The following is a 25525-nucleotide window of genomic DNA, read 5'->3' as shown; positions in this document are numbered from 1 at the left end:
GTGAAGGGCTTTTAGGTTGTTCATGTCCCATAAGCTATTAAGTGACGTGGGACTGGGAGGGTGGAGGTGGTTTGCCATCTGTCTGATAGTAGACACCTGTGCTATGTTTGGACAAACGTGACTGGATTTTCCGAGCTTGCCTTTGTGTGTGCCTGCTCGCTGCTCTGCTGCTGTCTCCTCTTGCCCTGTGCTACGTTGGGTCTGGGCCACCCTGAGCTCTTCCAGGCTGTGGTCTGCACAAGGTGTCCTGATGTCCGATGTGTGATCTTTGTGGTGTCTGGACTGGGGGGAATTGCGTTTGACCAGTGGTTTTCCTTTATTCCTGCCTGTGAAGTTACCTGTATGAATGCAGACATAAGCAAGCCAGGGCTGTGTCCGTTGCAGAAAACAGGCAAAATTGTGTCACAAGCAAGACAAGATGATCTGGGTTTTCATAGATTAAAAAACGTGACAACAGACAGAAAGTCACAGGCAAAGATGCTGTGTGTAAGCTCAGCAGCCCCTCTCCAAAAGGATGCCTCAAAGCTATTGCGGAGCTTTAAGAGATGCTGGAGGACTGGCAAGAGCTCTCCTGTGGAGAGGAAGGGCACATCTCCTGCCTGCCTTGCCTCGCTGCCCCCTTCCTAAGGTGTCGGAACAGGGAGGAGATGGCAAGCCTCTACTCTGCCCATCTGCCCTGTCAAAGGTGAGCCAAAGCGAGGATTACATGCCAGTCGCTTTCAAGGGTACAGGTGGAGGTATCATAGCTTAGTTCCCCTGTGAGACATCTTGTGATGACCAGAGCAGAGCTAATTCGAGGCCACCTTATTCATGTGATTCAAAGTGAACCATGCTCACCATCACTGCGTTGGAGTCAAAAGCAAGCATGAACTCCCTTGGTGACTGGGATGGAGTCAGGAGACAGAGAGGTGTAAGATCCTGTGATGTGTCATGCTATTGAGTCCCTTGAAAGGTGAGGAGGGAGCAGGTGGGACTGGTTTTGTCAGAAGGGCTCAGAAGTAGCTCCAAAATCTGAGCTGCCTCTCCATGCTGATGTCAGGTACCTAATTGTTCTTTGTAATTAAATTGTAAGCAGCTGGGGTTTTTTTCCCCAGACAATTGCAGTAGAGCAACACCTGCTTGTAATAGAGCCTGATGGTAGCGTTTGGCAGCCTTTTATTTTCCCCATTTGAGGGTGGAGTCTTTTTTGCCTTTCAAAGTGGATGCTGCAGCTGTTTAGGGGCTGTTGTCACACTTCTCCTGAAGGTTGTGGCTTCAGTGGAGTGCTGTGGTGTAATCGGAGCAGCGGGGCAAGATTTCAGCACAGCATAAATGCTGGACACAGATGATCTGGCTGGCAGGACAAAGCTGAACGAGGCCAAGTGATTCAGGAGAAGAGAACAGATCAGTTGCCAGACCTGCGGAAGCTAGTGTGACTCTAGCTCTAGCGCTGATTATTTAGCTTACCAACAAGAGCCGATTTCTGTGCTGCCAAACTGTGACAACCTTGTGTGGTGTGAATTGTACATAATGGTGTAGAAACACCGTCTGTTCACCACTAGGGATTTTTAGAGATTTCCTTCATGGTGAGCTGTATGTTGCATGGTGAGCATTTGAGGTCCTATTGCTTGGTGGCTGTGGTAGGGCATCCTTTAAACAACACATTTAGGAAAGAGATAATAAACGCTTCGTGATCTTGGAGGAGGCAGAGAAATTGCCAGAGGGAGAGTGTGATGTGCTGCGTGAGTAGCTGCTGTGGGACAATGCCTGGTAGGTGTAGGTGTGGGACAAGTCCTTGGGGAGAACTGCAGTAGCCAGCACAAGGCTGGATGGATGCCTGAGGATCTGGCTCAGGAGGACACAGGAATGGGAAGGACAAATTCAACTGTGGATGCCAGAAGAGAAGCTGAGGCTTTGAATTGCTTTCTTAAAGCTCTCCCGCTGCCTGCAGTGTCTGGTTACCTTGTATTGTGTGCATTGCTTTCTGTGTATTTGGGGTTTTTTTTTTTTTTTAAGGCTCCTGGTATGGAATTTGCTAAAATTACTTGAAATTAGGATGGCAACATGCATATTTAACACCATTTGAAGGAATCCTCTTCCTTACACAAAACATTCCTACGCGTTTCCGCTAAAGGAAAGGTTTCCTGTTATGTCAGCTTTGGTACAAGAAAACTCTTCTGGTTTGTTCCTTAACAGCTCATCTTGCCCGGCCCTATTCTTCATGGGAGTCGTCTCTGGGCTTCTAGACTTTGAGCTGCCATCACTGGACCAGGGAAACACGAGATTTGGTTGAGTGGATCTTTCTGGTTTGGTTAGTGAAGCAAAGCAGAGTTCTTGGCCTTTAATACATTACTTTTTCTTTGTGTTTTTTATTTTTGCAATCTCTGAAATTTGTCTTTGCAGAAAATGACCTATAAAGAGATGCCAAATGATTCTTTGTTTCTTTGCATGAGAACTATTTAAAAGCTGCTGGCTGTGGGTGTGAGATAAAATGTTGATGTAGGTTTTCCCCTCTCCAGAGTCAATTGATGACATGAGGACGGATTTGTGCTCTGTTTCAGCACACTGTGGACACAGATGTTGTGAAGCATGCTTTGCTTTCTGCTGTGTGCACATACTTCTGATGGTGTTGTGCCTTTTTCTAAAAACACCAACGCATGAAAAGTTTTCTCATATAAGTTTGGTTGGGATGTATCATGTGCGTGATCCACGTGCAGATATATTGCAAGGTCTTGCTCCTTTTGTGTCTCAGGAGAGGATGGTGGGAAACCACCAACAAACAGTGCTGAATCTTTGTTGCCTTTTGGTGAGGGTGTGAATGTGTTACTTGACATTGGGATAGAGCTCTGGAAAAACAAGTATCAGTTTAAAAGCAAAATGTGGGTGCACCTGGTAGGTAATTCTCCTGCTTGCTGTGGCATCTTGTTGCATTTGCAATATTAAGCCCGTAACCGTGGTAGTGTAGCATGTTCTCCAATTAATGACTTGCTAACAGTAGTGCAGGCTAGTTGTTGGGCTCTTGAAAGCCATTTGCCAGGGGAGAAGGGAGAAAAAGTAGTTCTGTTGGGTTTGAATTCTTGGAAGTCATTTTTTGAGCTCTGCCCCCCCCCTCCTCCCTGGTCTTGAATAGAGGAAGATAACCTCTGCAGATGAGTGAAAAAACCCGTGGTCTAGGGGTCAATACAAGATGGATCGGTTACTGCCTGTTATCTCCCTCTCCTTGCTTGTGATACTTGTGCTTGCCATACAGATGTGAGCAATTGTGGGAATAAGCAGGCTGGCTGGTGCCGAATAAGGTCACCTCTTCTCAGGTAAGCTTGTGGAATGCCAATTTAAGGATGTGCTGTTTAAGGGAGCACCTCATAGGGACGAGGAGGAGGGAGGGAGTGCTTAAAGCACCATGTCAGTTGTAACAGACTCCTGCTGCTGCAAACAAAAATATATTTGTGCTTTTGGCTAGCTAAGAACATATTTGGGTCTGAGAAAGCAGTGCAGCTATGCTGTAGAAGTCTCAGCCTGCCTCCTTGGTCTGCTATACGGTGATCTCATTTCCTGCAGCAGGAGAGCTGATGGGATTTTGGTGATCACAGTGTGTAGGAGCTCTGTCTCATACAGAGGGTGAGGAGACCTTGGCATTTTTAAAAGCTGTTGAGTGAATGCCATTTACAGCCTGTAGTGGGAATATCACCTGTGTGGATGTGGCCTTTGTTCCAGCTGAGCAGCTGGGAGAGATTTGTCTTCTAGTGGTTTCTTTGTTGGGAACCAGATGTAAGAGATGGGGTTGAGGAGGTCAGGACCTATGAGATAACTGGCCGGTTGGCTTTGGGAGGAGTTTAATTTGGGGTGCTCATCTGGACCATCTTTGAGACTTTATGGTTGTGCCTCAGCAGGCTGCTGGAGGCTGAAGCCTTATTGTATTCGTGGTATTTTCCTGGCTACATCTTGGTTCTGAACGTGCTGATTGGGTTGCCAACATGGTCAGTGGCAGTGTGGTTTAGGACTGATGCACGCTTGCAGGTTCTGTGGTTAGGGGTGGCTCGCCTGTGGCCAGTGGATGGAAGCTATGACTGGACTGAGCTGTGACTGTTGGAGTGCTTGCCTGCTTGAGTTGGTTGTGGTTTAAAGTGAAACCTTAATTTCAGATTTGGTTACCTTTCCAGTGATCGTTTTCCAGAGCTCTGTGCTTCTCCCAAAGGCGTACTGTGTACACTGACTAGTTTTAGCTGTGGCTAGGTTGAATTCCTGGGCACAGGTGTGAGACTGGCCTAGGACCTACAGACTTTACAAGGTAATGTTAATTTGGAATTGACAGTTCAGCATGGCAAGCTCTGCACGAACCAGGCGAGAGCTTTGAGGTGAGCTAGGCACTTCTGTGGGGAAGTCCATTAGACTTAGTGCTTTGTGAGGATCAGAGACTAAACTGAACTGTGGAGACAAGTGACCTTCAGAGCAAAACAAGCTGCATCTCAAATCCTGTTCAGACCTGTCCTGTTTTACCACATGCTGATTCAGAGGTGATGCTTGAATGCTCCAGGAAGGGGCTGTATTGTTGATGTAAGTTACACTGAATTGTGCTGATGAGACAATGGGAGACTTCTGCTGGGCTTTTGTTAGCGAGGTTTCACAAGCTTGGCTAAGCACATCTCTATAAGTTCGTTTATGAAAGCAATACCAGGATATCTTCCCCTTTACGCAGTTTTAGGGTGATGCTTGCCAAGCGTCCGGTTTAGATAAGCATTTATATCTGTGTTACGGGAGAGGGAACTCAGGCCAGTATGGGAGAGGTCCCTCCTCCTTTGCCTGGTACTCATCACTTTCTGTAGGGTTTTCAGGCTCTCCTGTTACGGTGTAACAAGAAGAAAACAAAGGTACAGTAATGGTAGGACAGGGATTTGTGGGCCTCATGCTGTGACTGATGATAAAATTAATATTGTAGGTTTTTGTCCTAACAAAATGCAAGATCATGGCGCACTTTGCTCAAGACTTGTCTCTGAAATGGTCTATACATAGTAACTCTCCAATTTCTGTGTCTTGGATTCCTCTTGGAGTGTGTTCTTTGCATGTTCTTCCCTTTGTGATAAGGGACAGACTCTGCCCTGTAGCAGGGTAGGGTTGTGGATGAGCTTTCCAAAAATGAATTTGCTGTGGTTTCCACAGCACCAAAATCTGCAGGTTTTGGCCTGAGACAGAGGTGCTCGACCTAGTTTTCTTACTGTGTATCTAGCTGCTGTTTCTGCCACATGAAGCCACACAGTGGAAAGTGAACATTATGCTTGGGTCTTGCTTGACTTTTGACAGACACGTGCAACACATTTGGCATCTTTGCATCGATGCAAAGCTGGCAGCAGACGACTGCTGGAGAGGCTGATTTGTACCAAACCTACCCCAAAACAAGTGTCCACGCATCTAGTAAGGCCCCTTGCTACATGGTGAACAAGCTGAGGATGAGCTTACTGCAGCAGAAGAAACATGCATCTCTGTCGTGTAGCCTCTGAAATGTTATGGTGGACATGGCAGAATGGCAAAATTGTCCTGCAGCACAGACCAGGGATGCCGCATGGTGCAGCAGCACTGTGCTGGGTCTCTAGCTGTTGTTGTGGAGCTCTGTTACTTACCATTTAATACCTTTCTCTGCTCACTGTGGCCTCTTAGATGCAGCAGTCAGGTGTGGACGGCAAGCAATTTTTCTCTAAACAGATAACATTAGAAAGCAAGGACTTAGCAATGTGCAGAGCTGAAATGCAGAGGCACGGGATGTACAGTGTGGAGGATGGATAGGCAGGGACCTCTGTTTGAGACTGGGTGCCTGACGTCAATCTTTACTGTAAGTATTCCGGTCGCCAGTGTCTGAACAGTTGCGTTTTCATTGCTCTCATTAAAATTCTGAGATAAATCCAGATCAGTCAAGAATGAAAGACACAAAATTGAGGTAATGGCTGGGGATAGTGATCCATTCTGCACAGCAGTCATCTCATATTGACCATCTTGATACTTGCATTTGTATCTTTCCACCTTTCCTCTGTACTTACACTGTGTATAACTCTGTGTATGTCTGTACATATGTTCTTTTCTACTACATTATGGGGAAAAATAGCATAATTGTCTGTCAAATTCCTAAACTTTGCACTTTTCAGACTTACGTCCTCAACGTATAGATAGTGAGATGCAGCTGTATTTATTGCAGTGTGTGATAGGGAATGTTTCAAAGTATTTATGTCCAATTCATTTGTTTTTTCTTCAAAAAGGCCTGAGCAGCTGGGGCCTCATCTATAAAGGAGCAAAGAGGACTTGGGATAAATTATATGTCTCCTTCCTTTTGTAATTCCTCATTCTGTTTATCTGTGAAGCGGGGAGTAGCTCACAGGAGCGATGACTTTCCTAAGCAGGGGGATTTAGGTATGATGGGACCCCTAGGAGCTGGAGCAGAAGAGATAGTAAGGAGACAGCTGAGGAGCTGCTCAGCATGCATCAGGAGATCTGTAGCTTGGAAGGCATCCTGCAAATTGCAGACTCGCCCAGGAGCTGCCCAAGGGCACGAGGAATCATAAATCCAGACAAACTGGTGTCAGACTGAGCAACACCTGTGTGATGCCAAACTTTCACTCAATGGTGGGGAGCTGTTCCTGAGCCCAAGCTGGTTTTAAAGAACACTGTAGGTTGAGTGTACAGCTGCTGGCTTGGCCTGTGCTGTCTTAATGTGGTCTCTGAGCCAGCCAGCCTCCCTCACACCATTACCCCTTTTGAGTGACTCCATCTTGTACCAGCACATCACTGGGCAGCCTGACCAGGAGCAAGCAGTGAGAGCTGGGACGATCAGTGCTGTTTCAAAGTAGTCTCTAAGTAATCTTTTGGATGGGTTGGCTTTCCTGGGACAGCCTCTTCTGGGCTGTATCTTCAGGAAGCCAGCATGCTGTGTCCAGAGAGGAGCAAGCAGACGGACGTCTCTCCATGCTGCTAGGGCATCCCAGGCCAGGAGAGAGACACAGACTTACCCTGTTGATAAGTCTGTGCTGCTGCAAGGAGAGGGAGAGACAGAGGGTTTTGTGCGTGTTTCCTCTCCAGCTCTGCGTGGTGCTTCTTACCCCCTTGCTGTCGTGGCTGTATTTTATGGACAGAACTGCTGGATGGGGTCGACTGTGCTTGGTGGCAGGTTTCCAACCAGGGAGTCGGCAGCGAGCACCAGGCCTACTTACACACATTGCATAACCAGATGAGTTTTCAGCTCCCTGTGCATTTCTCTAAATCTTCCTTTTGAACAGGCTCTTTCTTTGTCTGAGTGAGGTTTTGATGCTCTTATTTCAGATAACGATGCACGCACTGGATATGGAAAATTCTCGTGTCCAAATGACTCTGATTTATCAAAGCGGCTAAATTTAGGAAATCTATCAAAAAAAGAGCTTCCCCTTGCTATGACCTGACATAACTTTTCTTGGTCACTGTTATTTTTACTATGGAACAGCTTAAATCTGTTTTGGTCGGGCACTCAGTGATGGCTGCAGCACGAAAGGAGATGTTTGTTTCTGTGAAGTGAGGTGGCTGTGCTGCAGCTTCAGGGCTCTGAGGGTGGTCTGCTCACACTGAGCTTCTGCCAGCGCCGGTCGGGGCCCTCTGGCAGTCCTGCCCAGCTCCCTCCAGCCTGTCCCCTCGGCAGAGGGTCTCTGGGCCTCCCCGCCTTGCTCTGGGGCTCAGCGCTTCGTTTAAAAAGGGAATAATCAGCCCTTCACTCTGATACCAGTTAACTTTTTTGGCATCTTGGAGGTGTAGTGAGCGGCAGCGGTGATGGATTTTAACACCCCACCACACTCCATCTCTGTCATCCGAATTCTGGGAGGAGAGTGTAGGGAGGATGGTGTTTCACTGTCACCACAGTAGGGAGACAGCTGCATGGAATGGGAGTTTGCACGAGAACCAGTCATGCCTCTGGTTTCACTGGGCTCCCTAATACGGACTTCCTTTCAGTGTGCCCTGTTATGGACCAGGAACGAGCCATCCCAGGCTTGAAGATACACTGCTGGAATCATGCCCCACTGAATCACCTTGAGCTTTTGGTGTCTGGAGTAGAATTGTAGAACGGTTAGGGTTGGAAGGGACCTCAAAGATCATCTAGTTCCAACTCCCCTGCCATGGGCAGGGAAACCCTCCACTACACCAGGCTGCCCAAAGCCTCATCCAACCTGGCCTTGAACACTTCCAGGGATGGGGCATCTACAACTTCACTGGGCAAGCTGTTCCAGTGCCTCACCACCCTCAGAGTGAAAAATTTATTCTGTATATCTAATCTAAATCTACCCTCTTTCAGTTTAAAGCCATTGCCCTTTGTCCTGTCACTACATGCCCTTGTAAAAAGTCCCTCTCCAGCTTTCCTGTAGGCCCCTTTTAAGTACTGGAAGGCTGCAATAAGATCACCCCAGACCCTTCTCTTCTCCAGGCTGAACAGCCCCAACTCTCTCAGCCTGTCTTCATAGCAGAGGTGCTCCAGCCCTCGGATCATCTTCGTGGCCCTCCTCTGGACCTGCTCCAGCAGCTCCAAGTCCTTCTTGTGATGGGGACTCCAGAGCTGAACACAGTATTCCAGGTGAGGTCTCATGAGAGCAGGGTAGAGGGGCGGAATCACCTCCCTCGACCTGCTGGCCACACTTCTTTGGATGCAGCCCAGGATACGGTTGGCTTTCTGGGCTGCAGGTGCGCATTGCCGGCTCATGTTGAGCTTCTCATCCACCAGCACTCCCAAGTCCTTTTCCTCAGGGCTGCTCTCAATCCATTCTCCGCCCAGCCTGTACTTGTGCTTGGGATTGCCCTGACCCACGTGCAGGACCTTGCCCTTGGCCTTGTTGAACTTCATGAGGTTCTCACAGGCCCACCTCTCCAGCCTGTCAAAGTCCCTCTGGATGGCATCTTTTCCCTCCAGTATGTCCACAACACCACACAACTTGGTGTCATCTGCAAGCTTGCTGAGGGTGCACTCAATCCCACTGTCCATGTCGCCAACAAAGATGTTAAACAGCACTGGCCCTGGTACCGACCCCTGAGGAACACCACTCGTCACTGGCCTCCACTTGGACATTGAACTGTTGACCACAACTCTTTGAGTGTGACCATCCAGCCAATTCTTTATCCACTGAGTGGTCCATCCATCAAAGCCATGTCTTTCCAGTTTAGAGACAAGGATGTTGTGTGGGACAGTATCAAATGCTTTGGATAAGTCCAGGTAGATGATGTCAGTTGCTCTTCCCCTATCCATCAATGCTGTAACCTTATCATAGAAGGCATAATTCAAGTTAGTAGTACATAATTCCAGTTTTCAAACTTTTTTTACTGATTTTAGTTTTGTTTTTTTGGTGGTGTTTTTCTTTTTTTTTTCAAGGCAGCTCCTTTGTTAAAGCTAGCTCTGTGGAGCTTTGAGCTTGTATTTTAACATAGCCGACTGCTCTGCTTCAGCTGCCTTCTGACTTGTTTCTAAACATCCCATGCCTGCTTTCACATTGGCACGGGAGTGAAGGCAGACAACTGGGATGTTGGGAAGAGATGCCATTGCTTGCTGGCAATATTTATGGATATTGTAATGCCAGAGATCTGCTAAGCAAGAATTTCTTTCTTGTTTTTTTTTTTTTAAATCTTCTGTTGGACAGTTGTGCAGAAACATTCAGTGGGTGAAAATAGAGGTGATGCTAGCCTCGCTCTGGAACTTTGGTCATCTCCAGGTACTTTTGCGCAGCTCTGTGATGATGCCGGAGGGCTACATGGGGAATGAAGCTTCCATATGCCTTGTCCTCGCTAGCAGGTCCAGTCAGATCTCTGTACCTGAACTTGTGCTGTCCAGGGTTTGGGAGTCTCACTCATGCTGGTGAAGGAGAAGCCTATGATCTAGGACTGGTGACATTTTTGTGCCAACTTTAGTGAGTGAGAAGTTTCTAATTTCTCAGAGGAGCATGCGAGTGCCCAGAGGGAGCCCTACAGACTCTGAGGTGGTCATTACTCGACTTTGGTGAGATCTTAACTGATGCTTGCATTGGCAAATCATTCAGCTCAGCAAGTGGCTGCTGTGGTCAGCTTGGAGCCTTCCTAGGATAAGTTGCTGAAATTTATGATCAAGAGTTGAGTCTAGTACGCATCTTTTCCCAGGCAATGTATTTGTGCCTCAGAGGCTTAGCCAAAGTGTACAGACACTTTTGGATGAAAGAAAAGTTTGGGAACCTTCTTTTGAAATCAGAAAAAAAGTACATTTCTCTGTCGTCTTTTGTAACAGAAAGCTATCACGAAGCTTCTGAAGCTGCCTGTTATTTTTAACTTGTTCCTTGTCCATCTTTGAAATAAATCACGTCTTTCTTCTATGACAAAAGAGAGCCTAGGACGTCACATACATACACACATGCATGTTTTTGAGTGCCTGCCATGAAGCTAAACACAATGTTAAGAAAACGTTGCCAAAGAAGGCAACACCGTGCTCAAGTTAGTGATTCATACAGGGATCTGATTTAAAAAAAAAAAAAAGTAAAAAATAATTAAAAATCCCCAAACCATTGGGCTGAAGAGGGTGTGATGAGAGGAGATGCTTGATAGGCTGGTTTGGGGAGCACATAGGCTGTCTCTGAATCTGTGACTTGGATTTCTGGCACAACACTTTGCAGGTGCTAGAAATGTGTTTCCTGTTAAAAGCTGGCAGCTGCAAGCATGGCTGGGTGTCTTCAGCCCGGGGAAGCTGAGCAGTGCGGATCTTCGCTTCCCGTGTGGCTGCTCGTGCCCCCGGATAGCAGGGTGAATGCCGACAGTGTGGCCCTTGTAGGGAGGTTGGGCAGCTTGAGTGCAGTTAGTGCCCAGCCTCTAGTTCATTGCCGATACAGCATGACAAGTCATGTTTTATGGCAGTCCTGTGGCCAGGTTCCCAATCAGTGCTTTGTCACTCTTACCTGCGTTTCCTGAAGTATTTAACAGCAGTATTCTCCTGAAACAGCACCTGTGGTTGAAAGCCGTGTTGGAAAACAGCCTCTGCTCTGCAGCTGCCGCGTCATACAGGTCTTGCATGTGATTCTGCTTCTCTGCGATGTACCAAGTGTGCCCAGCCCTGTTTGAGCCTGGCAGGTGAGTATTGGCACTGGGAGCTGCCCACAAAGTTGTGGCTCTGCTGGAGATGGCATTTTTGCCACTTGCTCTGTGCTGCTTTATCCCCAGTTGCATAATGCAGCGTGATGCAGATAATCCTGTCATCATTACAAAAGGATTTAAAACTCCTTTTTAATCAGAAGTCATTTTTAATAAAGCTTTGCCTTGCTTGGAGTACTGTTCTCTTGGCTTGTGTGTTTAAGAAAAATGCAGGAGGCTGAGGGGGATAGGAGGGAACCAGATCACGGAGAAGGGACACGAGTGCCTCTGTTTGGCTCTCAGGTGGCTACTGGTGAAGTCCAGAGCTGTGGGACATGTTTCCACTAGCACCAAGCATGCAAAATCCTTACGTGTGCAACAGAAGCAGACAGCAGGCCTGTGCTTTCTTGGAATCTTTCCCTCACAGTACAAGTAAATGCCTGGGAAATTCTAAGGTTATTTCTTCCCAAGACAGATCCCTCTGAGGGGACTGATGCTGGGCACATCCAGAGGAGAGCTAGCCAGCTTGCAGTTCAGGTGGTATGGTGAAACATCTGAAGGAGAGGGGGCCAGGACCGTGTAACAGTGACACTAGGGAGTAAGTACCTCAGAGTCATCCACCTGGTGGAAAGCTGCCTGAGGATAACCTGGAAGTACTACAGGTTTGCAGCACAAATCCTTAGGGTACCGGGAAGGAGCTTGGCTCTGTCGTGGAGTCCCATGATGGAGAAGGCAGCTCTGGGGAAGGTGCAGGGGGGTAGAGGAGATGATGGAGGAGTGAAATGTTCTCCTGGCAATGCTGCTGCATCCCTGGGAGGCTGATGAGTTCTTTACAGCCCTCGGGGCTCCTTCCTGTTTCAGTAGCGATTTTTAAACAGCAAAGACGGATGCTGCAGTTTATTTTTGGGCACTGAGAACCCCAGACCAGATGGCATTTAGCAGGCAATGAACTCTGCAGGAGTTAAGTAGCAAAGCTATTGTTTCTGAACTCACATGACTTATCATTTTGGAAGGCGTTCTGGTGGCAGAATAAAAAGTAATAAAAATTGGTTTCAGCAGAGGTAGTAAAATAATCTATAACATTAAGTCCATAAATAAGTATTATCCCTTGGGGAAATGATGTTTGTAAGCAAAATCTAGTTATTGCCTTGATTTACAGCTATTTGTTGTTACCTGTTTGGATATTAGGAAAAGAGAGGGTTCAGAGAAGAATGGTTAAATGATTGGAAGTGCTGAGGAACCACCATAAAAAAAAAAAAAATACAAAAGATTAGTTCTCATTCCTTTGGAAAAGGGGACAAGTAAAAAAAAGATTTTTGTGAAGCTCTTGATAGTAAAAGGACAGGCAGAGCTTTGTTCTTGACCGTTGAGCAGTGCAAAGCCAGCAGCTCACTTGGACTTCAAAGACAGCAATTTTGGTGATAACAAAAATGCTTTACACCAAACGAATGAAGATTTGAAAGAAAAATCAATTCTCCGCCTCTGTTGGCATAGGGAAACTCAGGCTCTGAGCAGTGCTGCTTGGGCCCTGCCACATGCACCAGCAATGCTTTTCTACAAGACACCAGCCTTTTTTGTGAGACCGAGAGAGAGTTGGGGACTGGTCTCAGTGCTCTACCACATTTTCTTTCAGCCATATAGTTTCTCCCAAATCTACATTGCACTCTATCTCACGAGGAAGAAACACTTTACCTAAGGATATACTCATGAAAGTTCAGTGTAAAGGGGAAAAAGTATGTGCAGAGAAGCAAGTTAGATCTGATGCCCTTGTAATTAAGGAAACTTCTGTGATCCTGCAGGTTCCTACTCAGCTAAAGCCATACCTGTGGTCAGCGAGTAGTGTGATGTTAGTTATTAACTAGCAGGAAGTGGGTAGCTTTATAGGAGAAGCACCAAGGAGGCGTTTTGCTCCAATTAAGCATGAGCCTAGAATAAATATTGTGATGTGCATGCATAGATCAAATTCCACAGTGAAGTGGCTTCAGTAGGAAGTAATGTTGAGTTCAGGTTGGTTCAATTAACAGGTAAAACCCTTGATTTAGCGTTTGATCCTGAGTGGGACTTACGGTGTTTAGACTTGGCTCCTTACACCAGTTCATGATGAAGGGAAAAAACAAGATAATTTGTTCCTTTGCCTAAGTGGTCTCTGTGGTCGTCCTGCAGAACAGAGTAGGTTTTAGAGTAGCTGAAATAGCTTTACAGGGTAGTATTGAGCAGGCATCTCACCTTAAATGATCTAGAAGAGAATACTTACCACACAGGTTTGAAAATACAGCTCCCTCCAATTCATTTTGCTGAACACACTGAAGCCTTGGAATGGCCCTAAGGCAACAGCAACTCATGAAGCCAATTTACTTTTACCCAGGAAAGAGTTTATTTAATCTCAGGGAAGACTGTTCGGCAGCACATGTACACGCATGCCTTGCATGTGTGTTTTCGTTTGTTCTTTTTCTTGGCTGGTGAAAGGCAGATAACTATTTTATTTATTTATTTTTTAAAAAAGGGTTGTGGCAGAATGTAAAGGGCTACTGCAAAGGAAGCTGCAGGTTTTTCACTCCGCAGCTGGACTTTGCTTGTTCCAGAAGAGGAGCTGCATAACCAGGATCCTGCCTTCAACTGTGGCATGCATGGACATCTTGTGGGGATAGGAAAAAGACTTGTGTTCTCCCAGCCTTTATCTATCTTCAGCACAGGGATCTGTCTCTTTAGTAATGCTGGAAGACACTTCTCCAGCTACTGGTCTGGTCTGGTCTGGTCTCTCCGTGAACCCTCATGAATTCCTTGAATCTATAGGGTGTTGCAGGAGGAAGTTCTGCAGCCCGGGTCAGGTGCTGGACGGCTTCCTTTGGTTTTCTTCCAGTGCATCTTGCAGTACCTGCATTGAGGCTTCTTAGTTCTTGCGTTGGAGCAGGCAGAAAACCGATCAGTCAGTTCTGGGTGCAATGCCGTAGCCAAACTATTGTGAAGAAAAATGTCTTGCAGGCTTGCCTAATTCTCTAAATTTAGCAGAGGGGCAGGCTGAGGCTTGGCACTGCCTCCTCAGTTGCGTAAGGCTGGAGGTTCATGGAACTGAGTCTTGTACGCCCCCCTCCAGGAGTCAACTTTTCATGTGGCCAGCTATTAATGTGTTGTGGCCCAAACACAGAGAGCCAGGGCTAGCAGGATGCTGACAAGACCTGGTAGCACTTGCAGACCTAGGTGAACCTGCCCGTTAACTTTGTTTGTCATAGTAATGGCTTTGGGAGCTCTTTTAAACTCTTTTTTTTTTTTTTTTGTTTTCCTCCTTTAGTCAGACCTACAGCATGCTAATCGTCTGGATGAAAGAAGGCTCAGCATCCCCTCTGTGATGGGGGTGTAATAGCTTTGGAATTACTGTTTGGAAAGGTGGGCTCATGGCTGGTGGGAGTTGTTGCTGTTTGGACTGGTGGCAGCTGGTGGTGTCTAGCATTCGAGTGGGTACTCTGCGGGCAGTCGTGCCTTGCTGTTACTGGGTGAGAGCAGACAGGTCGGGGCTGGCTGCAGCTTTCTCCCCAGCTGGTGCCTTGCCTTGGCAGAATGAGAAAGCTCTCATGGCAGATACGGCTGAAGGGATGGAATTAAAAATAACCAAAAGGTAGATTCTGGGCTTGGTTACTCAGTGACAGACCTGTTTCTATTCTGGGATGAAGATAGTTCGCACTGAGCTCATTACACCATGACTCTCCCTTAAAATGCCTCAACAGTCAATTTTCTTCCAGCTAATAAGGTCCTAAAATGTTAATGAAGCAAATCAATTTTTCATGGCTTTGTATTGCAGTCGTCTGAAAATGCTGTGTTGCAACCTGCCAATTCAAGGAGCTTTTTAGATATTAGAAGGGCAGCAAAATATTCAGCAATTTGGAGGATGCTTTGTTTCTATTTCAGCTTTTCCCCAGTGCCCCCTCTCATTTTCCTGAGCCGTTATGCTGTGCTGCTTACTTGTCCCCTGTGGTCAGTTCCTTTCTCCGGTGTCTGCTCTGGTCACTCATGGGCAGAGGTGGCTTGCTTCTGTTTTCCCCGTTGCACAGGGACGGAGTGCCCGGCAGAACAGGTAGCTGAACAAGAGAGGCTACTCATGCTGAAATACTGTATGAAATAGATGGAGTTTGATGGGACTGAGCGGAGAAATGGCATCATGTTCACTCCCTCTCATCCTTTTGGAGAGGGGAGGTGATGTCAAAAGTCACAGCCTTCTCTCCTTAGGGAGAATCTTGCTGACGTGACAGTATTACCTGGCATAACTCTCTGAGCTCAGTATTTGCAGAAAGAGGAGAGAAACGTTGCACTTATGCAACCACACTGATGGTAGATCAGTACCTGTACTGACTTGGGAATCAGGTAGATGTCAACCGTCCTTTATTTCTCCGAGCTGCTTGTTTCATGCTGAGAGAAGGGCTTAAACCTTCATGTCTGCTTCTGGAGTTATTTGATAATTTGCTGCTGCTCTCTGTATTGTGGTTTCTGAGTATGGAGATATGGAAGTACCGGGTTGTGTGGTTTGGGGAATGTGTGGGGGTTTTTGTTTTGCTTTTAATTGAATTCCTGTCCTAACCGTAATTAATTTCCATGTGCCTGAGAAAAAGATAATTAACTAATGTTTTGGGACAAACATAGTGTTTTCCAAGTTTTATGCTTGGAAACCTTGTACTGCCGCACTAGTAAGGGATGATCTCAAGTAACTCATGTTGAGGAAATTAATGGATGAGATATAAATTGACATTTTGAATAATTATCCTCCTTTAGCTGCTGAGTCGAGCATCCAAAATGCTTTCCGCTCAAGTTCTCCACCCAGAAGTATGCTCTGTCCAGTGCCAAAGGCTTCCCCAGAGCTTTTGCAAGCGCTGAGGTGTGTCAGTGTCCTCTTCTGCTGCGACAGCGAGGGGTTAAGAGCTGGCTGACCTTGTCCTGACTTGGGGAAGGAGGCTGATATTTAACCCCCTTAAGCCTTCCAGTCTCTAGCTGGTGTTTGTCTGAGAGCTCTCTTCCCTTCCCTGAGCAGCTAAAATTAAAGGTAGCGATTGCCAGGTACTGTGTACACCGTACCCTTTGGCACAGCCTCTGGCTTCCTGCCAGGGCAATGAGTCTGGTAGCTGCTTGGGTAGGAGGTGAAGTGCAAGGTGATCTCAGCTGCGCTGGGGGAAGCTGCTTGAGCTGAGCAAAGCACAACTGCTGCAGTGGGTCTGGGGTCCCTGGCCTGGGGAACTGCGGCTTTAGGTCCTAGAACATGACCTAGACCTGTCAGCTCCAAGCTGAAAAGCACTCCTGCCTGTTGCCAGAGATCCATCATGAAGGTTGTTTCATGTTTCTGTCATCTGGCATGAATTAAGAACCTTGGGAAAAAATTTTCCTGTGCAGCCAGCTGGGGGAAATATTCAAGGTGAGCCATATATGTGTCCACAGCCAGAGCTGTGAGGCCTGGAGATGAAGTGCTGGCTTGAGAGGCAACTGGTGCTGTGAACGCAAGAGCCGGAAAGCTGTCTGGTGCTTGGGTCAGCCAGCAGCCTCAAGGCTGAGCCTGCCCCTCTGCAGTTGTGGTGCTCTGGAGTGGAGCTGAGCACCCACAGGAGACTAATCTGTGCTCGAGGAAGGTCTCCTTGCTGACGTTTTTGGTCTTGAACCCTTCAAAGGAGACATGGCAAACTGCCATCAGTTCCTTTTGTATGTTTTGGAAAGCTCTAACCCTCTTGCTTGCTCTCCACACCCAAAAGGGTGCTCTCAGCTAAGCTCTATGCTCTCAGCTTCTGGTCCTGAGGACTCATCCCTGCAGGTTGGACCTTTGCCTTGTGACTGGCTGCCTTTCCCGCTTGGCTTTTTGTTTTTAAGCATTCCCTTTCTTATTCCTGAGCATGATTGATTTGTTCCTGAGCATGTGCTATACCTGATGGGTGGCTCTGCTCACCAGGCTGCTGTCGTGATCAATGCTTACCAACAGAGTTTTCTTCCCTGTTGCTTTTTTCCACAGTGGTCTCTCCCACTGGGGCACTTTCTCATTTCAGCTTCTTTATTTTGTTGTTTGCAGCCAGGAGAATAGCCTCCAATGAGAGGAAAATGAAGTCCTAACTTGGAGATCTCTATCCAATCCCCTGCTCCGAGCAGGCCGGGTAGATAAGGTCGCTCAGGACTCCAGAAATAAATCAAGGAAAGTGCAGAGTTCCAGCTTTCTGGGGAATATCTTTGTGCGTGACATGCAGGCAGTGCTGTGAGGAGCATGTTAAAAATTCATGCCGATACAGAGCAGTATTTTCAGTGCGCAGCACTTGAGAATAAGCTTATGCGTCGTGCACAGCAACATTTGCAGGAAGCAACTCATTTATTTCATCCAAGCAGAGAGTGGTGAAGTCAAGATTTAAATGGCGTGGAGTAGAAGCCGGCTTAGTGTGAGACACCATCTCCTTCCCCCTCCTGCCAAGATTCCTGGCAGATTTCTCATCTGCTGTAGGGCTGGCTGCAAAGTCCTAGTGTGTGCAAGTGTCACCTGTGCTTACAGCAGAGGGGGAAATCTGTGCATGTGGCTATTCGGCTCATCCTGCCTCTGTGACAGTTTTGATCTGATTGTGTAAGTGTATGACTGACAGCCAGGAAGAGAAACTGTAGCCTCTCCAACCCCAATCTCTTTGCAGTGGTATGGAGAAAGGGGATAGGACTGCATGCAAAGCAGAAGGGTGTCCTGGGACCTGGGGCTCTCTAGTGAGCCCTGCTTTCTGTCTGCTGTTGGAAACTGAGCATGGGGCACATGCTTTTGGTACACAGGCAGCGTTGAAGTGGTTTAGTTTCTACTTTTCTGAAGGCATGGCTGAGTGCTGTGCAGAGAGGTGTCATAAGCATGGACTAGTCAAAGGAGGTTTGACAGAAAAGCAGTTGAGGCTGAGATGTAAAGTGTGTTTCCTGCCAACCCCACGTAGAGTGGTTGGTGTCTGAAGGCCTTCAGCAAGAAGGAAGAGTGAGAAGAGATTTGGGGTAGGAGAGCAAATGAGCAGTGGGACTACAAAAAACAGTGAGTATGTGGTTGGAGCAGCTCTGGGGCATGGAGGGGAGTGAGGGGGACAGTGCTGAGGCAGGGCAGGATGTAGGAACAGCATGATTTTGGTTGTCTCATGCCCTTGTCACGAAGCATGGACGATATATCTTCAAGGTCTCAAGCAAACTGGAGAGAGGAGCAGCACTGCAGAGCCAGGGCCAGGGTCCTGGGCATCCACTGCTTGCTGGTTGTCCAAGTGGAGCCCAGATCCTGACAACAGGAGTGACAGCATGAAAATGAGAAACGCCATCAGGCTGATAGTGTGCAAATGTGTTCTCCTGGGAGCTCTGAGAGAAAGGAGATGGCATGGCAGGTCGGAGCAGAGTCTTTCACCCCTCTACCTTTGCTGCAGATTTTTGACATGTGAACAGGGAACCTTGTGCCACTTAGTACAGCTGTGGCAGCGGGAACTGTGTGAAGGCAAATGGTCTGGGTGGGATTTTCCTCCCTGTGTGCAAAATCCTTCTCTCTGTTATACAGCCAAGTAGGCGTACAGCTGGGCTTGTCTGGCTGCCAGCATGGAGTAACCGAACACTCCTGCAAGTACTCGCTTTTCTTGCTGTCAGCCTTCCTCCTAACTCTCTAATTTGTCATGGGTATCTGGCATTTCACGGGTATTTCCTAAAGGCCAGTGAAGTGTGCTTTGCAGTATGCATGGGTCTCATAGCTGGCATGGGCTCCGAGGGAGGCTTCCCTCCCCCAAATCATAGTAAGTCAAGGACAGAAGGAAAAATGTGCCTAACTGTACTTGACCAAAAATTGTATGGCAGTAGAAGTGTCTTCCTCGTGTGCTCAGTGGCAATATAGGGTTGAGCTCTATATGGCACATGCAGCTCTATCCTTGTGGGCTGCAGGCACTGGCCTGGCCCAGGAACCCACTGCAAGCAGCTCAAAGTTGTCCTTGCCTGTGTCTGTTCTGGGATAAAACAGTGGCAGCGAAGAACATCTTGCTGACATAGAAATGTCTGCTGTGGGTGAGCTGGCTAATGCTGAGAGGAAGCAGGCTCTTCTGGTAGAACTTTCTTTGGACATGACTGAAGGTTTGTCCCTACCTTGGCCTGTGATGGCCTGTTTCCTCTGGTTTACAAACCAGCTTATACTGCAGCCAAAATCCGCCATCGTAGTTTCGTGACAGGGTCTCAGTTTGTGTCTTAGCCTTACCTTGCTGTACAGCACATTTTCCCAGTTGTGGAGAACTGTTTTCTGTGCCAAAATGCCAGGAGGGTGGCCATGGGACAGATGCCACTCATCTGCACCGTTTCTGCTGTTGTAAATGGAGAAGCAGCAAAGGAGCATCTTCTAAAACATCTGCTGTCTGTTTGCAGGTGCTTTTAACCAGACATGGTGGGTGCCTCTCTGCCATCGCCTGAACTGGGACTTAGATGCATCTAAAAATCAGGCCTTGGTCAGCAAGTACCCAGCATTAAAGTGCCTTTGCAAATAGAGCTCATGCTCCTAAATCGGCTAAATAATGTTAGTGGTGCAGATTTGTATCCTGGAAGATGCAATTGGTCTTCAAAAACCCAGCTGTGTTAGTGTTAGCCTTAAGACAAAGCAGTTGGAGTTTGGGTTAGAACCTTAGTGGCTTCTGTGGAAATTGACATTAAAACCAAGGCCACCTCGAGACTGGGATAAGCTTCATGTTTTGTGTGTGTGCTATTGCAGGGCAAACTTTCAGAGGGGCAGGCAGAGCTGAGGTTTCCAGTAAAATTTGTGACATGCTCATGAAGGAATGTGCAATCAAAATACAGACTGGCTAGTCCATACATAGGGGTAGAACAAGTGCTGCAGACACGGGCCGCTCCAGCCACGTTTAAACTTAGCAGTTAAACCAAGCAAACACCACTGCATGCCAAGCACTTGGTTTTTTCTTTTGTATCAGTGCAGTACTTCATTTGATCTCCTCTTTCGCACCCTGCCACAGCCCTGAAGACTTTTATGTCTAATCTCCTGCAGTTTGAATAATTTCTGAATAGAAGTGTGAGGTTTCTGAAACCTCCAAGAGATTCTGGGCCTGGAGTGTTGCATCCAAGCAGTGTCTCTATGCTAGTTTGTTACAGCTCTGAAGATTGCATATTGCAGTGGGATTTGCATTGGCTTTTATTTAGCAGTGATGTGAAGCGTGATTTAGATAGTTATGCCTGGTTTTGTACTGTGATGAGTTTGTGCAGCAAAGATGAGCAGTTTGCAAAGACAAGAGGAGAAGAACCCCACGGGGGGAAGGCAGTGTGACATCCCTTAGCTGGGAGGGGGAGGAATAGGCAGGATGCACAGGTGACGACCTGCCCACTCGGTGTGTGGTGTATCTCATGGAGTAACTGAGAAAAGTCTTTCTTCTGGGGAGCAGCCTGTATGTCAGCAGGAAATGGAGTGGGGCTGGGGAGAGAGTGAAGTGAGCTTTATCGCAGAGGCAACCTAGAAGGGAAGGTAAAGCCATAAAGAAAAGGAATGTTGTCTGAAGAGCTGTGGGAAGGGGTTTGCCTGCAAATCAGGCATGTTTCACCCTGCAGCAGTGTCCTCCACTTGAGAAATCTCCATCTAAGGATTCCTGAAGTGGGGAGATGGAAGTGGGAATGAAGGCTCAAGCAGACAGACCAGTCTTATTGCACTCCTCTGATTTAAGATCTGATGGATATTGGCCCTGTCTTTAAATCACATAATGGCGCACTGATTTTATGACTCATCTTTCAGAGCCGGTGTTTTCAGTACTGTTAGCAATACTGCAGTTTAGAAGTCAACCTGGGGTTGGAAACCTGGGAATCACTGGGACACGGAGCCCTGCGGCATACGTGCTTGATGGACACGATGCTACTTTCAATGTGTGACAGCTTACGTAATTGAGGACACCGCCTTGCAGATTTAGCTTTGAATTGCAAATACCATCACGATTCTTCTGTTTTGGGAGATGTGTCTGCATGGCTTAAAAGCTGCTCTGCCACTTGAGGTTTGAATGTGGGTGTGAGACTAGGGTAGATTTTCAAACCAAATGTAAATTCAGATTGTGGACCATGGGGGCAAACTGGAATTACTGGCCCCAGAGGTGGGGTATCTCTCAAGAACTACTGTGTGTGTGCGCATGTTCCCTATCAAGCCCTCTCCTCTGCTTTCACAATACCATATGAAATGTTCGTGTTTTGGAAAAACCAAGAGGGTTTAGATGCACAAGCCAGCTGTGCCCTGGTACCTCTGCCTCGGGTAGGGCTGTGTGACACTGATGTGGACACACTCAGCAGGAGGATTCAGCCTTGCTGGGTGTGGATGCTGCCATCCCGTATTGCCTTTGAGAGCAGACTGTACTTGCCAGACTGGTATCAAGAGGTGCTTCTAGTGCTATTGCGTGTCTGAGCTGTGGCTGGACTACACCGAGGAGATGGCATGTCGATGGCTGGGGAATCTCCCCTGCTGGGGCCAGTTGCGTGTGGAGTGGAACCAGGAGGAAACTCGAGTCACTGTGAGGGAGCTGTTGGGGAAGCATTCCTCAGAGCTGGGCACATCTCAGCACCTGCCTTTCCCCTCTCGCTGTGCTGACCCGCGTCTTGCCCTGGGCTGCACGCTGCAAGGGTGCCAGCACTGGGGTGCTGCCAGCTGGCACTCAAACAGCGGAGCTGACGCAACCCATTTAGCAGAGGGAAACCATGTGGTGGAGAGCCCTCCACTGCCACTGACTCACAGAGTTGGTGTTGCCTCCATTAGGGAAGAGCTGACAGCTGAGAGCTGGGATCTGCATGCTCATCAAAGTGTAGTGTGGCACAGAACCCTGACAGGACACAGAAGCAGTCCCACGGCAGCTGTGGCAAGCTCGCCCAGGGAGAAGGGCATTAGGAAATCCTCTCAAGTATTTTTACCTGTTTCTAAATATTGTTCTGGCAGCTAAAAGAGCTTGACCAGCCATGGCAGAACAGCAGGGTCTTTCCAGCTCCTAGATAGCTCCAGCTCAGAAATTGCAGTACTGGAGCAGCGGCTGGACGGCTGCAATGGGCAGGGTTGCTCAGGGACAGAACAGGAGGTAACATACGTGTTCAGAAAAGGTCAAGCACACTTGTCTGTGGCTGGTTTGAGGTCCTCCCTAGAATTTCTTAGAGGAGAAATACTGAAGTGATGGAAAAATCATGTCTGTGGCACTGCTTTCAAACTGTCTTCTTTCTGGTTCATACCAAAGAAGGTGGTCTAGGCAGGGCCCTTGTTAGCATCCTTCTGCTTGAACTGAAAGATAGGTGCTTTTTGGGTAGCTTTTTGGGTGTGGATAGCTGTAGCATGCAGATGTGAATAATAAGGCTTGTATCTGTAGCTTCTCTACCTGTCTACCAATTACCTTGCTGATGCTACAGGTCAGCTTCTTCCCTTTCATGGATATTGAAGGTAAACTTCTGAATCCTGTCTGCCCCCAAAGCCTAATTAAAACACCTACTCCTAAAACCTCCATCTCATTAGGCTCCATCTAGATGCTATGAATCCCTAAGGAGCTCTCACGTCTGTGTGCAGTGATTCAAAGCAGAGACAGGAAAGATGGCAGATGTTACGTTTGTGTGGAGCAGCATGTCTCTGAGCTATAATCACCAGGACATTTGCCATGGTTACACGGATGAGACTCGCTTGGGTTGCAGGACCAGTAAGCCCTCTTACAGCGCTCACTTGCATCGGTCGTGGATGTTTACTTGAAGAGGGGGAGGGGAAGGGCATGCTAAAAGCAAAAATCACAAAAACTGCCTTGCCTATTCTTAAGTGTTTTCATTCTTTTCCCTTATTCACAGGAGAACTGCTGAGTCAGCCGAGACCAGAGGGACTGACGGAGATCATCTGTCCCAAGAATGGCAGCGAGCGAGTTAATGTTGCCTTGGTTTACCCCCCCACTCCTACTGTGATCAGCCCTTGTTCCAAGTGAGACCTGAAAGCCGACCCCCGTTGCCCTGTCAGTAGGCACCAGAAAGCCTACGTAAAACATGTCCTCACTAAGTATTTTTTCTAGAAGGTAGCAGCCTCACAGCCTGGGGACAGTTCCAGTTATTTGTGAACATAGACAAGCCCACTCAAAGGATAAGAGATGGGTTGAGGTGTTTCCTGAGCTGTGTTTTGGCAGATGCAAGACACACACAGCGGGCAGGACAGATCAGGAGATAACACAATCGTGGTCAGGTTTAGGAAGAACGGGACCTCAGGAGGTCTCTGCCTACCCCCTGCTCCAAGCAGGGCCACCCTTGCAGCTGGGTCGGGTTGCTTGAGACTTTGTATAGGCAAGGGTTGATGACTGCCAAGAATGGAAGTGCCACCACCTCTGTGGACTCTATAGAATTACGCTGTTCTCCTGAGGCAGAACTTTTTTCCTTCTGTCCCATCTGAGTCTCCTGTATTACAGCTTGCGTTTCATTGCCATAAAGATGCACTGCTGGCTTGCGTTCAACGTGTTCTCCACCAGATCCCAAGCCTGCTGGACTCCAGGCTGGAGTGGTGCGCGGAGCTGTCCTTTTCTGGGTGTAGAGCTGTGCATTCGTCCTTGAATTTCACAGCACTGTTGTTGGCCCAATCCTCCAACTTAGTGAGTTTCCTCCAGACAGAAGCCCTGCCCTCCTGTGTATTGATAGCCTACACATCCTTCACTCTACAGAGTGGGGATGTGCCTGGAAAACAGAGCTGTGTTGTGGTGGAAACAAACGTGGAGCAACACTCACAAAAACAGGCAGTGCCTTGGCTTTCTGATGCATAGGTTTTCATGCAGAACAGAAATGCGGCTGTGGCCTGCTCTCCTTGGAGGGGCACAGGGGAATTTGGCAGGGAGCTTAGAGGAGCAAGCCAAGTGTCTTGCTGGGGGCTGCTGCTGTGATGCATGTGGATGCCTATTACTTTCATTCCAGTATCTGAAAGTAGCTTTGGATGCTGTTCTCTCTGTTCAGAACCCTCCCACCCCAAAATACGCTCGTCCTGCTGGAGAATAGCTTTGGTGATGAGTGGCTGTTGAGCTGTGTATGAAGGTGAAGTTGAAGTGCCCACCTGGGCCAGGATACAAAGTAGCTGCCCTGATCCTGAGCAACAGGTCACAACTGTCTATTCATTTGATCCTCCTGTGTGTACTTGGTACAGCACATTTCTAACCTGAGGTTGCAATTGTTGTTGTACTGTGCTGTCGGGCTATGCCTGTGCACTCGTCCTCCTGTCCTCCAGCCTGCCTTCCACAGCGTCTAACAACTGTGTCCCAGTTTCACAGTCACTCTGCTGGCAGGAAGCGTGTGTTCTCAAAAAGCCCTGTGTTACTTTTAAAAACCTCACCCTCCCTATTTAGAAGCCTAGAGATAATTGTGTGTGTTAGGTTATTCATCACAAGCACTGTGAACGCTGCTGCTCATGCTACATTACTTTTTCTTTATCCTTTCCTCTTCCAGATAAATCGTCAGTGCTGGTGCCAAAGGTTTTCCACCGGGCAGAACATGGCTGATGCTCTGCAGTGCTCCCATCTCTCCAGTTGTGGAGTTGCATGCTGATGAGGATTGATGGAACTTTGGACTTTGAAATGCTGTGGGGCGGGGGCAGCTCCGAGGTGGGGGCCTCGTGGCTGGAGTGGACGCAGTCACCTGGAGATTGGAGACGACAACGAGGCATGAAGCAAAATGATTGCTGCAGATGGCAGGGCCGCTGACCAGAGGGAAAGCACTGGGGATAGGATTCTGTGGACCCATTGATCGCGTGTTGAAAACCCATTTGGATCTCATGATGAATGTAAAAATGTTCTTGGTACCATTTAATTCAGACCTGCTTGGAGGAAAGTCTCTTGAAATGAGCTGTAGCGGGATTCCCTGGATTTGTTCCTGGACAAGTGAGTTTTGTGGCAGTTGGCCAAGATTTTTCTGGGAGGGGGTTGAAGGCTTTGAAATTGCTCCACTGCAAAAGATTTGGCTGTGTCCCATGCAGCAGGCTTGGGCAGTGGCTGACAAAGCAGGAGAAGAAGCAGGCTAGGAAGTGTTTCCTGCCTTGCGTGTTCACATACGCTGTGCCACGAAGCAGTAAGGACGTGTTGTAATCACACAGAGACAGAAGAAGGGTAGCCATTGTGCCCCTGGCACTTGCCATTTCTTCCTTATCGCTAGTCCCCAACAGCTCATGGTCTGCCCTGTCTGGATACTCTGGAGTTGCATTGCGGTACTATCCATGTTTTGTGGCCACTAGAACAGTAGAAATGTAGATCTGGGTCCTCCTCCTAGCAGAGCCACCCAGGCATCTTTGTGTGGAGATACTGTGAAGTAGTGTGTAGCTGTGTTGTACAAACTGGCCCTGATCCCTTTGGGCTGACCCTGGCAGCTGTGCTTGGTGAGCAGCCATTCTCCCTGGGCCAGACGTGGGAAAGGGCAGGCTGAGCACTGGCACTACAGTGCTGGTTTCTCTCCTGACTAGGTGGTTTTGAGGACTTCTAAGATGTTGCTGTCACTTTGTGCCCTACAGCTG

General features: G+C 47.9%; 1 protein-coding gene across 1 annotated transcript in view; it reads left to right on the top strand.

The window, feature by feature from the left end:
* The window catches only part of MFHAS1 (multifunctional ROCO family signaling regulator 1), a 30215-nt gene extending 7230 nt beyond the window's left edge, over positions 1–22985 (top strand). Inside the window, exon 2 of the mRNA XM_086611633.1 lies at positions 22846–22985. Coding sequence (XP_086467759.1) covers positions 22846–22976 — 131 coding nt within the window. The 3' untranslated portion in view covers positions 22977–22985. The remainder of the gene's footprint in view (positions 1–22845) is intronic.
* The last annotated feature ends 2540 nt before the right edge of the window (positions 22986–25525 follow it).

This window comes from Tauraco erythrolophus, chromosome 5 (assembly GCF_009769465.1).
Source record: "Tauraco erythrolophus isolate bTauEry1 chromosome 5, bTauEry1.pri, whole genome shotgun sequence".
In the NCBI taxonomy this organism is placed as follows: Eukaryota; Metazoa; Chordata; class Aves; order Musophagiformes; family Musophagidae; genus Tauraco; species Tauraco erythrolophus.
Note: the sequence above shows the minus strand (reverse complement) of the source record. Positions and strands in the feature narration are given on the sequence as shown.